Source organism: Rattus norvegicus, chromosome 15, assembly GCF_036323735.1.
Source record: "Rattus norvegicus strain BN/NHsdMcwi chromosome 15, GRCr8, whole genome shotgun sequence".
Taxonomy (NCBI): domain Eukaryota; kingdom Metazoa; phylum Chordata; class Mammalia; order Rodentia; family Muridae; genus Rattus; species Rattus norvegicus.
This window is the reverse complement of record NC_086033.1, coordinates 57426082-57441612: the sequence shown is the minus strand read 5'-3', so window position 1 is coordinate 57441612 and position 15531 is coordinate 57426082. Positions and strand designations below refer to the sequence as shown.

Here is a 15531-nt window from a genome sequence, read left to right as displayed (position 1 = left end):
GAGAGGTAGAGCATTCATCTGTCCTAGCCAGGACTGTTGTAAGGACTACATAAGACACTGTGTGAGGATTTTGTGGTTACAAAGCTCCTCAGAAGAGCTGTAGTAAAAGAAGACAAAACTGAACTAAAGATTTTGCTTTAGCAGAGTGTAAATCGGGGTGTTTTGAAGGAAGCATATTTTAGGCTGTGGCTGAGCTATGCTATTCCCTTCTGGTGGAGCCTGCCCATGCTACAAACTTATGTGTAAATCTTTTCTTGATAAAATTTTGCAAGTTTATGTTTATCCTTCCCTCTGAAGTGTTGCTAGTTTTCTTGGTAACTATAAATTTTTTTTTTGATGTAGTGCATATAATAGAATTTGACCTTGTAGATTGAATTCTTGCATTCAAGGAATTCTAACCTGGGAGGGATCTAAATAGAAACTACATCAAAGTTCAAGTGCTTAGAGTAGGGAGACAGGGAGAGCGTGGGTCTGCACTGGTCTCCAGGTCTGAAAGAGAGGGGCTAGTTGAGGAACGCTCATTCCTTCTGTCTCTGGCCTTCCTTGTTAGGAAACCTTCCCTCTGATCTAGGAAAACTTCTGAGGAAACGATCTTTGATTTGACTTAAAGAGAAGTAAATTATGCAGATAGTAGACAGACAGGGTGACTGTAGAAGTCTTTTGTTTTTTAAGCAACTTGCCCAGGCATGGTGGCACACGTTGAGGGAGAATTCTGTGGCTTGAATAAGGAATGGCCCCTGGAAGCTCATATAATTAAATGTTTAGTGATGCTATTTGAAATATTAGAAGGATTAGGAAGTGTGATCTTGTTGGGTAGGTGTGGCCTTGTTGAAGAAAGTGTGTCATTGGGGTTGGGCTTTGAAGTTTTAAAAGCTCACAAGTCCAGTGTCTCATTCTTTGCCTGTGCATCAGGATGTAGCTCTTAGCTACTCCTCCAGCACCGTGTCATGCCTGCTGCCATGATGATAACGGACTAGTCCTCTGAAACTGTAAGCCAGTTCCCAAATAAATGCTTTCTTTTATAAGAGTTGCCTTGGTCATGGTTTCTCTTCACAACAATAGAACAGTGACCAATATGAGAAGACTGTGAATTCAGTGTCACCCAGGGCCACAGAGTGAGTTCCAGTTCAGCCTGCACTAAATAGCATGATGCTGCTGTTTTTCTTTTCTTTCTTTTTTTTTAAAAAGCACGTTATGTTACTAGGGAATTAGTGAGATCCTTGAACAATCCATGGAGTAGCAGGCAGTGGTTATTATTAAAATAAAACTCTTAGGGCTAGAAGAAGGTTAAAAATGTAGCTATTAGAAAAAAGTTAATAAACATTGTGTTCCTGTTTTTTGTTTTTTGTTTTTTGTTTTTTTTCCTCTGAGATGAGACAAGACAGTAGACTGGGCTAGCCTTGAACTCACAGAGATCTGCCTGCCTTTGTCTTCTAAGTGCTGGGTTAAAAGCATGCACCATGTCCAGCTTGTATCTCCCCTTTTTTGTGTGTTTAAGACAGGGTTTCACTGTGTAACCCTGGCTGACCTGGAACTCACAGAATCTACCTGTTTCTGCCCCGAGTACTAGGATTAAAAAGTGTGTGCTACCTACCACATTCAGCCATATGTAATTTACTTTTAAAAGGTGCTTCTGAAAATGAAGACATAGAAGAAGTTGAGTGGAGGAGGTAGAGATGGGTGTGCGGCGGTCAGCGTGAGCAGAGGTCTAGACTGGTTCTGGATGGAAAGAAACTTGAGCAGGGCGAGCTAGAGAGGAGGGAAGTAACCTCGGTTACCATCCTCACGCGGCCCTGCCTGGCTGTTGTCTAAATGTACCCCTGTGGGGAGGCTGGCGTTGATGCTTTGGTTTTTATAGTAGCTTGGACACTCGCCCGTGTATTTCCATTAAAAAGTAGTTTGTGCTCACTCCCATCAAGTTTTTACCTAGACAGCCAGGTTGACGTATTTGTTTATTCTCTATGCTGCTGCAACAGGATGAAGAACACAAAAGGGACTTCCGCGTCTGTGTATATGACAGGGTTGGCCAAGTGTGCCTTGTAATGATACTTGAAAACCCTACTTGTCTGTTTGTTGTTGTTCTTGTTGTTTGTTGAGATAGGGGCTCTATAGCCCAGGCTTGCCTCAAACTCTAGTGCTTTATTCCTCAGCTTCCCAGATGCTGACTCTGCAGTAGTCTACCATATCCAACTGGATTTCTCTCTCTCTCTCTCTCTCTCTCTCTCTCTCTCTCTCTCTCTCTCTCTCTCTCTCTCTCTGTGTGTGTGTGTGTGTGTGTGTGTGTGTGTGAGAGAGAGAGAGAGAGTGTGTGTGAGAGAGAGAGAGTGTGTGTGCGTGTGTGTGTGTGTGTGTGTGTGTGTGGTGTTTGCGTGTCTGTGGGCCAGTGTGCTCATGTCTGCGTGAACATATGCCTATTGTGTGCCTTTCTGTGAGCCCAGAAGAGGGCGTCCTGTCTCCAGAAGCTGCAGTTACTATGTCAGCCTAGCCATTTAGATTAAAAACTTCAGTTTTGATGACATTTCCTATGCCTGTGATGTAGTTAATAAAGAGGGGAAAATCTCCATGTGAGGAGTGTCTGTGCAGTTGTGAAGGACACTTTCTAATGATAATAACTCAGTGTTAATTCAGTCTTTTTGGGAGTGACCTCTTTTTAAATTTGTATATTTTTGGTGAACTTTTTTCAGAGACTCTTTTCCTGAAAGGTCTCACTCAGGACGAACGCCCAATAAGGCTGTTTTGTTTTCGTTTGTTTTTCTCCCCAGAATAACACATATCTTGAACTCACAAAAGAAATTTTGTTTAAAAAAAATGTCTAGCTGTGAAAGCTTGTGAGAGTAGATGCAGCTTTGCTGGTATTGTGCCTGGTTTCCAGTGCGCCTTATTTAATACCATGTGTCTTGAGAGCAGTCTATGTCTATTTGCTGTTGGTAAAACGAAACCTCTGCTTTTGTCTCCTCTACTAGGTATCAGCATTAAAAACCATGGCCAGTCAGGGAGGCCCCAAGTACACCCTCTCACAGCAGCCTTGGGCACAACCAGGTATTGGGATTTTACTCTCTTGGAGCTCCCTTTTAAGGATGTCATTAGGCTATGTCTCTGTAGCCTTTTCTGTGACGTCTGGGGCTTGGTTTCCTGCTTGCTTTGGGTTACCAGGTCTGGGTTAAAGCAGGGTTCAGCTTGGGGCTGATGGGCCTTACTTGGTCAACACTGCCTCCATCTGACAAGCATTCACTCTAAGACAGGGGAACTTTTGGAAGTTTACTCAGTCACAAATAAAACATGGCTTACATTTCAGTGCTTTGCCACTGCAGACTTCTGTGTACCTGCTCTTCCTTGACTTTGGGCTTTAATGGGAACACGGCTGCATAGCTCAGAATGGCGGAAGGCACGCACTTACTTTCAGCACATGAAGGAATGGTGTCAGAATGAAGGAGTCTGTGGTTGGGTTTGGCAGGCAGCACCACTGCCTGCCTCTCACATCCTCTTGAGATCTCCCAGTCACTCTCCATACTTACGTTTCCTATTCGAAAGGCTTTTTTGTTTCTTTCCAGCAGGTGGGCTTTCTGCAGTGTTAGGTTTTAGACATTTAGAATCCCACCCCTTTGGGTTATTTTTGGCACATTTTTTTTTTAATTTTTATTTTTTTTTATTAACTTGAGTATTTCTTATATACATTTCAAGTGTTATTCCCTTTCCCAGTTTCCGGGCAAACATCCCCCTCCCCCCTCCCCTTCCTTATGGGTGTTCCCCTCCCAACCCTCCCCCCATTACAGTTTTTTAAATGGCATTTTCAGTCACCATTAACCAGAATAAATTTTGTTACATTGCTACTATGACCCACATTTAGACACTGAGACAGTGATGAAGGAGCAGGGTCTTAGTCGTGGAGAAGCTGTTTCTGAGTGGGAGACCTGCTTCTTGCTCTTCGTGAGAGATCCAAGAAGGCCTCTGCTTCTTGTCCATGAAGTTTGGCAACTACAGACAGCTAATCTGGAATCAGCTTTATAACACCGCTGGTTTTCCGTGGTGCAAGAAAGCCGTTTTCTGTTAGGTCCATGTTTTCTTTGAATAAAGGGATGATAGGCTCTTACACAGGTAACTTGTAAAGTCCACACAGCACGTTATCTACAGTTTGGCGAAGAAGTCATAAGGCATCTTTGAGAGATAGACTAGTTTGCAGGTAGGAAAATAAGAAGTACATTTCATTTTACAATTCTTCACAGGTCAGTTTTTAACACCATATATAATTTTTCATTGAAGCTGTCCTGACTCCAGAATTTTCAGTCATAAATGCCTTGGGTTAACTGAAGTTGAACTAAGAAGTAGATAGTGCTGTCTCTCGGGAAGATGTATGAATACAGAACAGACAGCAGTTGTTTTTGGAAGGAGGCGATAGACGCAAGTCTTTCACTTTCTCCATGATTTCAAACATTTCTCGTATCTGAGACTGACGTCTGTGGCATCTTTTAAAAACAAAGCACACTAGAATAGCATATTGTCCAGTGTGTCATTCTAACAACAGGCCACCATTTGTGGTGACTATGGGTCTTACAGTCAGGACACTCCGCAGTCCCTAGCCAGCATGGCTCTTGGAGACAATCTCTTGATGTTGAACTGGTTTGAGCCTGTGACTTAAGGTTTAGACTCCATCAGTGCTCATTTGGAAGTAGGAGCTGGTTTGCATTCTGAATGTTTATGTAAGTGGAACTTTGCATCTTTCTTAAAATAGAAAACACTGGCAAACAGGCACTGCATGTTAGTACAACTAAGCCTACTTGATGCACACCTGACTGTTGTTCTTTCCCTTCTGGAAAGATCCTTTCTCTTGAGGTAGGACCTGTGAGTTTTTGCAAGACTGGGTCCTAACAGTTCTGTGTTGAGGTATCCTGGGCTTCAGTTGTACTTAAATAAAAGGACAAAATGGAGGGGGACACTCTGTTTTGTCATTTAACTTTTTTTTGGGGGGGGGTTCTTCACTATCTTGTAAATATATCTTCTTCTCCTTTGGCCACCTTGCAAGTGTGGAGTTGGTTTTTCATGGTCTATAATGAGTAAAGGCCTTCCTGGACTGTCAGAGAGATTTATGGGCCTCTTGTGGTGGATCAAGGACAGCAGTCTAGAAATTGTTGGGCCCTCTCCCCTCAACTCCGGTTCTGGGGAGATTATGTCATGATAACCACACCCCAACAGAATGAGTTACAGATTAAGATGGCATTTTGTTAACTTAAGGTTGGAAATTCTTCTAAGAATTGATGGGTACTGTCCTCACTAGCCTGAGTGCCCACTTGGTGGTTACTGGGAGCCTCCAAGTTTGATTTAGTGACCCCTAAAGTATGTTAGTAACGATGGAACCAGAACTCAGGGATGAAGCACCTGGAAGGAGCCTCCATTTATTTAATGAAAAGTGAGTAGTTCCTGAGAGCACTGGTGCTTTCCTACTGTGTTTTTTTGTCCAGACTTCTATCAGCTAAACTTTTTTATGTAAGGTGGATTGACCCGTGGGAAAAACTTACTGTTCTGCACCTGCAAACTAGTCTCCTTGAAGATAGCCATGCTTGTAGCATCTGTCCCCAACAGTTTTATATGTGCACCAACACACATGGACTTGATTATTCAGATGAGATTGTACCATCCCCATTGTCGGCACCTGGGTGTTGTGTGGCTCTGACACGTGTGCCCAGCTGTTCAGTGTGTACACACACTTCACCACACCATGAGTCTCTCACCTAGGTTATTAATGAATACACTTACTGTTTCACTTTGGTTTTCCATAAACTCTTAAGTAAATGATTTATATACATGTGTGTATTTTGTTGATATTTACATGGCATAACCTTCAGTAGTTAAGTGAAGGGTTTATTTTCAGTCTTTCAGGATATTGTCTAACATGCCTTCAGGTTGAACCATTTTATATCCCATGAACACCTGAAGAAGATAGACTATCCCTCAGTACCTGTGGAGTTCCATTTGATTTGATTTTGAGACAAACCACCCAGGCTGGTTTCAAACCCATCCTCTGCATTTCTGGGATTGCAAGTCCATGCCTGGCCTGTTGTCTTTTTTTTTTTTTTTCCTTTAAATACCTTTTATTTGAACCAAAGGATACAGAAGGCTGTTTACCTCTTTCTCTACACCTTCTCAAACGTGGAGCTCTGCATCCTTTTGCCAGTGTTTCACTGGTTTATTTGTTTTGACTTTTGAGTGAGGCTGAACATTGTAGAAATTATGCGGCTACCTAGGTAATTTCCTCTTGTTTATTTCATTCAGATGACTGACTACACTTACTCTATATAGCCCCTTCAGGTGCTATACTTGGGGTGTAGATATTTTTATTAAAAACACCTGGGATTTATTTTCTGTCTGGTAAGGAAGTATAAGAATGTAATAAATGGATGTATAGTTCTGCTTCAACAGGGATAGATGAAAGTCTAACTGGTCAGAGAGACATGCCTGGGAGTTAGTTCTGCACATCCAGAGGCTTGGTTCTTATTAATTAACTCCTACTGCTTCTCTAAAAATACCTTAAGAAGTTTTTAAACCTTATTTTTTTTATTTCCACATTCCAGAGGCACAAATTACAGCCCTCTGAATGAACATCCTGAATCTTGCTAGGGGAATTTTGGCCACATTAGCCCTGTGGCTTAGAGTTTGTGTGTAGCATATACTTAATGAATGTTTATGGGGCACATGATCAAACTTTCTAGATAAGATATAGGGATGAGATTCTGTGAGGTTTTTGTTGTTGTTGTTGCTGCTGCTATTTTTCAGTATTCCCCACTGATTTAAAATGGCAATTTTTCTCCCCCGCCTCCTTTTTGTGACACTAACAAGGGTTATTTCTTTGCAGCGAAGGTCAACGACCTTGTGGCCACTGCTTACAAGACAATAAAAACGAAGCTGCCGCAGACATTGAGAAGCATGTCTCTGTACTTGTCCAATAAGGACACGGAGTTCATCTTGTTTAAGCCTGTCAGGGTGAGTGGATGGGAGTTTGCTGTCTGGTGACCTAAAGTGTGCTTTTCTTACCATGGAGTTCTCGCCTATAGACATTGCAGAGTGTTAGCGATGTGGATACTGTCTGTGATCTTAGAGGCCTCAGCCTGACCCATCTGGTTATATCGTATTCCTTGTCCATGTTGTCGTAATATTTTTGTTCATTTTGAAAGTAGAAATTAATAAATAAGTCAAAAAGTAGATCTGCACATTGCACTGTGGCCCAACCCTTGGGAGAGCAGCATTTCAGAATTTATGCCCCGTTTTACCAGTGAGTAGAGGAAATAAATGGCTTGCAACAGCCACCAAGGGATTACGTGTCAGAGCAGATTTAAGACTCATAACTTCCAGTTCGTGTTGAGTTCACGGCTTTACCCAAGGCATGGTTGATTTTTTTTTTTTAAAGTGCATTTTATGTGTCTTGAAACTTTATTATCTTTTGTGTAAGAAATTGCTGAAGACTTATTACTCTCAGGGGGAGGGGATAAGATATATGAGAGTTTAATGTTTCCAGGAATTATCCGATAAGTCTTCATCAGGTTGTGCTAGCATGTAAGATATTAAAGTACAAATTATATGTCTTTGGTAATCTCATAAAAATATATTTCCTCTACTTATTTTGGCAAGACTCATGATGATTTAACACTCTTAGTATTTCTTGTTTATAGCGTGTGCATACATCCCTGGGTTGTCTGATATGATCTCTCCTCCTTTCTAAGAATAACATTCAGCAAGTCTTCCAGAAGTTCCATGCTCTGCTAAAGGAAGAGTTCAGTCCTGAAGATATCCAGATTATTGCTTGTCCTTCTGTGGAACAGGTATCCTCATACCCCTGGGCCCTTGTTCAGTTTACCTCAGCAGAAAGTCTGTTTAAGCAAAGGTGTTTCTAGGTTTAAGATTACAAGTTCTACATTGTTTTCTGTAAAAGGGTTAAGAATTGAAACTTTGAATCAATGTCTCTAACTTTGGGGGTGGTTTTAGTGTTTCTTAGTTTCTCATGTAATTCATTCTGATAATGAGTGACCTGTCTGAAAGTCTCAGTGCTCAGCTTGCTGAGTCAGCTGTTTAAACATAGGCCAAAGCACAGTGCCTCAAGTGTGAGTTACTGTAGGAGTTAGAATCAATACTGGACCTTTGGTTTTTCCTTCTTTTTAAATTTAAAAACCTAAATTAGAGAGCCCAGTTTGTGTCAGCATTCATTTCATTGTACAGTTCAGTAAGGGACTTTTTCTTAGGAATAGCCTGGCAGTTTGGAGAGTAACTTATTTTTTGTCTTTAGGCCTAGAGAATCGTGGAAGGGGTCAGGTTGTTGAGCCTGTGAAGTGTGAGTGCAGACTGGGGGAGAGGACACGAGACTACTGCACATGTAGGAAATTTTAGGAGTATTACAGTAACGGGAGAGCGCTGGAGGGAGAACTGTGCTCTTCCTTAGTGAGACACAGTTCATAGACCACCAAGTTCTACTAATGTGGAGGTCAGTGGGTTTTAGTGTATTTACAGGATGGTGCAGCCATCCCCAGCATCTGATTCTGTAACCCTTTCTTTCCTCTCTTAAAGAACCCCTCACCGTTAACAGAGTCTCCAGCACCCCCCCCCCCCCCCCAGTCTCCCTTAGTCTTTATGGATTTTCTTATTCTGGGCATTACATCGTGCAGTGTCACATGTTGCCTTTCCTATTACCTGTCACATGGCATGCTTTCAGGGCTCACCCATGTTGCAGCATATCCTCTTAAACTTTTTTTCTTAGATTTAATTTTTAAAAATTTATATTATTTGTATATGTCTGGGTTTCTCTCTCTCTCTCTCTCTCTCTCTCTCTCTCTGTGTGTGTGTGTGTGTGCACATGTGTGCACACATACCCATGCACATGCATGAGTGTTTGTAGAGGCCATAGGTGTTAGATCCCTTGAAGTTGGAGTTACAGTTGTCGTGAACTATCTGATGTGGGTGCTAAGCGTAGAACTCAGGTCTTCTAGAAGAGCAATCTGAGTTATTAGCCACTGAGTCTCTCTGGCCACTAAATGTTTTAAAAAATAATTCATTTGAGGTGACCCATTTTCTGTGTGAGTATACCACTAAACATATATTAGACTTTAGTAGTTAGCAAGTTTCCCCACTTAGTTTGCTTATTTTTATAATATTTTTATTACACTTATTTAGAGTGTGTGTGTCACAACATGTGGAGGCTAGAGGACAACTTGGACAAGTTGATCCTTTCATCGTGTGGACAGGTTTGAGGACAGGCACCTTTTAACCTACTGAGCCATCTCACCGCCTTAATTTTGCCTTTGAATTATATAAACTGTCTTGTGGTTTCCAGGTCAGACTTGTGGACCATGGTACATGGAGAATTCCTATTCAACGCTCTAGGGTTGGGACGTCACACAGAGGCAGTCTGAGTAGCACTGCTCACAGTCCTGGGTGCCAGGGAAGCTCAGCTGTGTTAAGGGAAGTCTGAGTGGGTGGCCCAGATGTGGGCTGGTGGACTAATGGGGCTCATGGAGACGCTCACCCCGTACTTCCTGCTTCTGAGTGAAAGTAGTAGTCATAGTAGGGGAGGGTGTGAGGGCTTAGAGGAGGAAGGCTCAGCTAGCTGCAGTGGTTAGGAATCTGGATCCGAACCTCCTACCTGTTTATTCTCTAGTCGTTGTTGAGTGCATGGAAATAGGTGTGGGGTAGCTGATCATAAGAATCAGTGTGGTCAGCCCTCCATCACTGTGGCAAAGAAAAGCCTGTTTGTCACAGTTTGTGGGCTCCAGTCCTTGGTTGACTGGCCTCATTGCTTTTGGGCATTTGGAGCAGTGCGGTGGAAGCATGTGGTGCAGTTAAGCTGCCCTTGTTGTGGACAATAAGCCACGAAGGAAGAGGAAGGGGCTGGCCTCCTTCTGGGCCCCATGCCTTGTAAGTCCTACAACTTCAGAACCGAGGGGCTGGGAACAAGCTTTGAACACATGGGCCTTTGGGGGAACATTCGAGACAAATGGCAGCTCCAACATGTAGCAGGGAAGATGTAGGAATGATGGGAGAAACCCCTTTGCATTCTTTATCCCATTCCTGACTTCGCTGTTTTAACTTCTCACTCTTGGCTTCCCTCCAGTCCTTTTCTTTGAGAGGAAGTTGAGAGATGCCTGCTTGGTACTCCTGAATACAGAAGGAAGCCTCCTAGGCTGCCCTTCCTGTCAGTTTTAGGGGTTCCCTAAAGACTGGCTGAGGGGATGGCTCCTTTCCACAGCTGCTTTTAGGGCGTGCATTCCCAGCAGGAGCGGCAGGTCATTTGTCTCCTTTCTCCTGGAAACCCAGTCAGAGAGGACGGGCGACCTGAGCAGACTAATGACCAGAACAACTATTCTGTGTGCAAGGGGAGTCAGTCATTCACCACAGGTCTCCAGGCCTGCTTAGCCACTCCTCTTAGCCACTCCTTAGGCCTCCATTACCAATTGACACATTGCCTCAATGACAAGTCTGATTCGCACCTATGAAGCCAAAACCCACCAAGCATGCCTGCTCTGGGCATTTATAAAGCCCTTGAGGGCTAGTGAAGCTCATTTGATAGAGTGCTTTCCTCAAGTGCAGAAGACCTTGGGTTCAGAATCGTGCACTGTGAAGTCTGCAACCTGTCTAGTGCGTGTCTGTAGCCTGAACACCTGGGAGAGGGAAGATCAGAAAATAAAGGTTGCCTTCAGCTAACGGATGGGTTTGAGCCCAGCCCAAACTACATGAGACTCTGTCTTAAAAGAAAAGAAACAAAAAGACAAAACAAAAAAATGCCATTTAAATTCCAACACTAAGGAAGCTGAGGTGGGGGATGCTGAGTTTAGGACTAGCCTGGGCTGTGCCTTAAACAAATAAACAACACAAAATCATCATTTAAAGGATTCAGCTTACAATGGTGCTTTCCAAAATACGGGGTAGAAAAGGGTGTCCTGGATTGTGTGGTGCATGTTTATTTACTATTTTATTATTGCTTTGCTGTCACCGTCATTGATTTGAGGCTTGGATTTGGCAGTGGAGTGCAGCTCCCTGCAGGACCTCCAGTGGCTGTAAACATCTCAGGCTTTTTTTCCTGTATGTTTTTAGAACTAGAGATTTCTGAGGGTGAAAGTCCACAGTACAACTAACCCAGGCCTCCCCGTTCCTTTCAGCTAAACCTCCTGCTGTCAGTCTCTAAGTAGTCCTCTGGACTGTGGGTGTCAGCGATCTGTCCCACGGATAGGCCTGAGGGTCCTGCAGCCTGCAGGATGCCCAAGGCCCCTGTGTGGGACGGCTCCTGGGAACATGGATGGCTGCCTGCAGAAGGGAACCTGGGTGAAGCAGAAGATCAAAATGCCAAAGATTGACAGCAGGGATAGCTGCCTTGTTGAAATGGTCTCCAGAAGTGGAGAGACTCGACAGGGAGCCCTGGTTCACAGTGAAATGTTCCTTCACACAGATTGTGCAATAAAGTAGGCTACCATAAAGAGTGTGATGCACTTCATAGGGACTCAGCTAACTGGAAAGCTGCTAGGTCAGTCGCTCCTGTGGACACTGCAAGGCATTTACCCACCCACCGGGCAATTCACAGATGCCGTTACTCAGAGAACTCTTAGTGTCCTGATGCATGCAGTGTTTGTCCTGCTGGGTCGAGGCTGAGTTGGAATAGAATGCTTCCTGCCAAGAAGCCATCTTACTTTTTCTGGACTCAGACTGTCATCTCTCTGTGGGCTCATATGAGGCAGTTATAAGAAGCCAAGGCGTCCTGTAAGATTCTCTCCTTGAACTACATCCTCACTAGATAGGTGTGTCCTGACAATGGGGATCTTCACAGTCCCAGCGCAGTGTATGAGTGGGAATTGCCTGTCAAAGTGTTTTAGCCTGGCACAGCCTGGAGAGGAGGCAGCCTGTGGGCAGTGGGTCTCATGGATGGAGCTTAGCTGTGGTCATTCTTAGAGAGTGGATACTCTTTGGTGGCTGTGTTGTACTAGACACTAGCCTTCTGGTGTCCCCAGTCCTGCCACATCTGAACACTGATGTGTGGCAAACACTGCCCTGAAATTCGACACCAGTCAAGAGTCAAAGGACAATAAGCAACTCTGAATTTTCCTGCAAATTCCTCTTTGAACTTGGGATTGGATTGGCTTTGACCCTGGTATTACAGTACTCAGTACTGGTTCAGTTACTCAGACCGTCATGTGGAGGTGGGGCAGTGCTGAGGGCTCTGAAATAGGGCAGGTGACCTCCTGATGCAGGCGGAGGGGCAGGAGCAGCCTCTTGCACAGTGTGCACGTGGGTGACCCATCCCGATGCAACAGGCCACTCGTTTCTCAGCCCAGCTTAAGTTGGTGGTGGCTGTTGCTTGGTAGAGCATATTACTCTATATTTTGGGAAACTCAAAGGTAAGAGGGGCCATATTTTTCTTTGCTATGAAGTGAATGAGTTTGGAAGATTGTACTATTTTAAATACATGTCTTATTGATAAACTGTGATATCCAGTTCTGTGTATCATATGTGCATTGGGGTTCAGATAGCCTTTCCAAAGAAATGAGGACGCAACCGTGGCACACACTGTGGCTCAGCAGTCTCACGCTCACAGCAGGACTTGTTCGGGCTCTTGTGCTTTGATTTTTTGTTTCTGAAAACACTCACACACCTTACCAAGTGCTGGGAGGGCGGTACTGACCCACTTTGTCTGCTGAGTGAATATTTGTTTAAATCTGTACAGTCTCACGGGTTTACTTATACAGAGTGTACATACTTTGAAATAATTAATTTAAATGCTTTATATTATTTAGCTAGAAATTGCTGTTTTTAATAAATAAATTTTTAAAAAAAAATAAAGATCTTTGCTTCCTACTTTGTTGCCATGTGTTTGTTACATATGTGGATTTTCATGAATATATTTTCATTGAGAACTTTATTGGGACAAGTTGTAGACAAGATCAGTATTTTTAAGAAATAGTACCTCTGAGTTCCTTTATCCAGCTCTGCTCAGTAATAACATCTTACAAGCTGTGGTGTTTACTGTAACCAGGATTTTGAGGTCAGAACACAGAACACTCAGCTAAGCTTAGCTTTCCTTTGCTTTATTGTGTAATATTAATTGTGGAAAGGAGGACATTTTTGATCCCCCCCCCCCAGACCTCCCCGGGTGGTCCTGACAGCCCGGAACCTGCTTTGTAGACCAGGCCTACACTCAGGTTTGCCTGCTTCAGCTCCTCAAATGCTGGGAGCTCTGTGCCGCCACCTCTGGCTTTTGGGATATTTTGGTGCTTGACTAATTAAAAGGGTGTTAGTTTTCTGTTACTGCAACAAATACCTAAGATAAGCAACTTCCAGGCTTGGTTCGGCTCTCAAATGATCTATTGATTGGAGACTGTCTCTGACTTACAGTCTGGGGAATAACCTATCATAGGCATTCTTGGTTTTGAGTAAGCGAGTTTATTAATTCTATAGCAAGCACAAATACAGTAGGTAACAAGAGGCAGATTAGAAACCTCCAGTAATAGCAGAGCAGCATCAGATCAGGCATTCATAATCTCTAGAACAAATTGGATCATCCTGACTGAGGACAAAGGAAACATCATCCAATTGTGGCTTCCAACACTGAGCAGAAATCAAATAAAAGATGCGAATGTGAACTCTCTCTTCAGACATGAGCCTTCAGCTTCCCCTACCTGATGGGGCCAGCCTGATCCAAGACAGCCTTGGGACTGGACATAAACAGGAGTCTGAGGGATGTCTGGCACAACACAGGCCGATTCGCCATTATAATGTATATTATACACTGCTTTGGGGCCTGTGGCAAAGGAAGAATGGTATAGCAAAGCTGCCCCCTGCATGACTGGGACCCAGATAAGGAACACGGGGTATGTGGATGTTCTAACCCCTTCAAAGGCCCACTTCCAACAAACAGTGCACTGCCTTTGAGTAGCACCATGGGCTGGAGAACAAGTCTTACGCACGGACATTTGGGAGACGGTTCAGATCCAAACTAGAAAGAAAGGGGTTTTTTTCTCTTTAAATTGGAAAAGTCCGTTTCCCTATTACTGTCAGCACAGATGGTTTCACTGAAGTTAAGTAGTGCTGTAATTCTAATAGAAACAAGTTTGTATTTCCCCTCTGGTCTAACAAGCCCAGATCTTTAAATTCTCTGCTGGTCCCTTATGAATAGAGCAGATAGTCAGTCTTTTAAAGGGAACTGTCAGTTAAAGTGGTTTTCAACCTGTAGATCAGGACCCACTTGGCAAACCTGTCTTACTGGATTAAAGGATAGACCTCCTTCAGGACAGAGGGATTTGATTCCCCCCCAGGCCCCTCCCCAGTGCTTTTTATTTTCTAGTTTGTCTTTTGTCCTTAATAGAGACAGGGTTTCGCTGTGTAGCCTACACTGGCCTTCAGCTCAGCAGTCATCCTCCTGCTTCAGCTCACATAAAAGGTGGTGTTACCAGTGTGTGTGCTACCTTGCCTCAGTAGGAACCCTTCTGCAAAGGGTGGGGCTGGTAGAAACCAGTGCAGTGACAGCTATTACAGTCATCTGACAGTATCCCCTTTAGAAATACAGATTAGAAAAAATATTCTCGTTATACAAATATGGTCACTGCTAGTCAGCTGTAGTGTTTGAATTCTGATAGAAAACATGAAAAGCTCTCCACCCCAAAGCCAACCATTATATGTTTTGGTATTTAACTTCCAGATTTTTCTATGTATAAATCTTAATATAATTTTTCTTACCAGATTGGGCTCTTTTTTTTTTTTTTTCCAGATTGGGCTCTTTTAAGACAATTGAGTTTTAACTGGTGCATAGTACCACACAGTTATTTACTGAAGAGTTTTCAAGTTGTACTTAAAACATTTTGCTTCCAAATATTTTAGCATCAGTCTCTTAAAGAATAATATTCGGGGTTGGGGATTTAGCTCAGTGGTAGTGCGCTTGCCTAGGAAGCACAAGGCCCTGGGTTTGGTCCCCAGCTCCGAAAAAAAGAACCAAAAAAAAAAAAAAAAAAGAGAGTAATATTCTTTTACAAGTCCCAGTAGTAGTATCACATCTAAAAAACATTCAGTTTCTAATATGTTGTCTATAAGTCCTCTTACTGCCCCTCTATGACCTTACAGACCCCCCACTGTGCATGCCCATGTGTGGTGCAGTACACACGCATGTGCGTGCGTATGCTTACATGTGTGTGGAGGCTCACACTTGCTATTTGAAGCCTTACTCAAGCATTCCCCATCTTACAGTCTGAGGCAGAGCTCCCTGATGTGGGAAGTCTAGCCATCAGCTTGCTTCAGGAATCCCCTCCCTGCCTCCTGGGTGCTGGGCTTGCAGTTGGGCCACGGCATCTGTTCAGCATTTATTTCAGTGCTGGAGATCTGAACCCGGTTCCTCATGCTTGCCTGGTAAGCACTTTATACCTACCAGACCCTTCCCTGCCTCTCTTCAGTTCCTAGTGATTTGACCATCTTCAACTTTTTTAATAACCAACTCCTCCAACCCACTCAGGATTTTGTTTTTAAAAAGCTAGCTAGCTTACATAATGAGCCAAAGACTGTGTTTTCCCATTAGTA

The 15531-nt window shown here is 43.4% G+C and overlaps 1 protein-coding gene across 4 annotated transcripts in view; it reads left to right on the top strand.

Annotated features, from left to right (window-relative positions):
• The window catches only part of Cog3 (component of oligomeric golgi complex 3), a 90461-nt gene that overhangs the window by 38842 nt on the left and 36088 nt on the right, over positions 1-15531 (top strand). For 2 of the 4 annotated variants that reach the window (XM_063274434.1, XM_063274437.1), the window contains 4 exons: positions 2964-3039; positions 6848-6975; positions 7713-7811; positions 9314-12822. In XM_063274434.1, the coding sequence (XP_063130504.1) occupies positions 2964-3039; positions 6848-6975; positions 7713-7811; positions 9314-9451 (441 nt within the window). In that variant the 3' untranslated portion in view covers positions 9452-12822. Of the gene's footprint in view, positions 1-2963; positions 3040-6847; positions 6976-7712; positions 7812-9313; positions 12823-15531 lie in introns of those variants that run through there. The other 2 variants (NM_001012157.1, XM_063274435.1) reach the window with 2 other exon arrangements.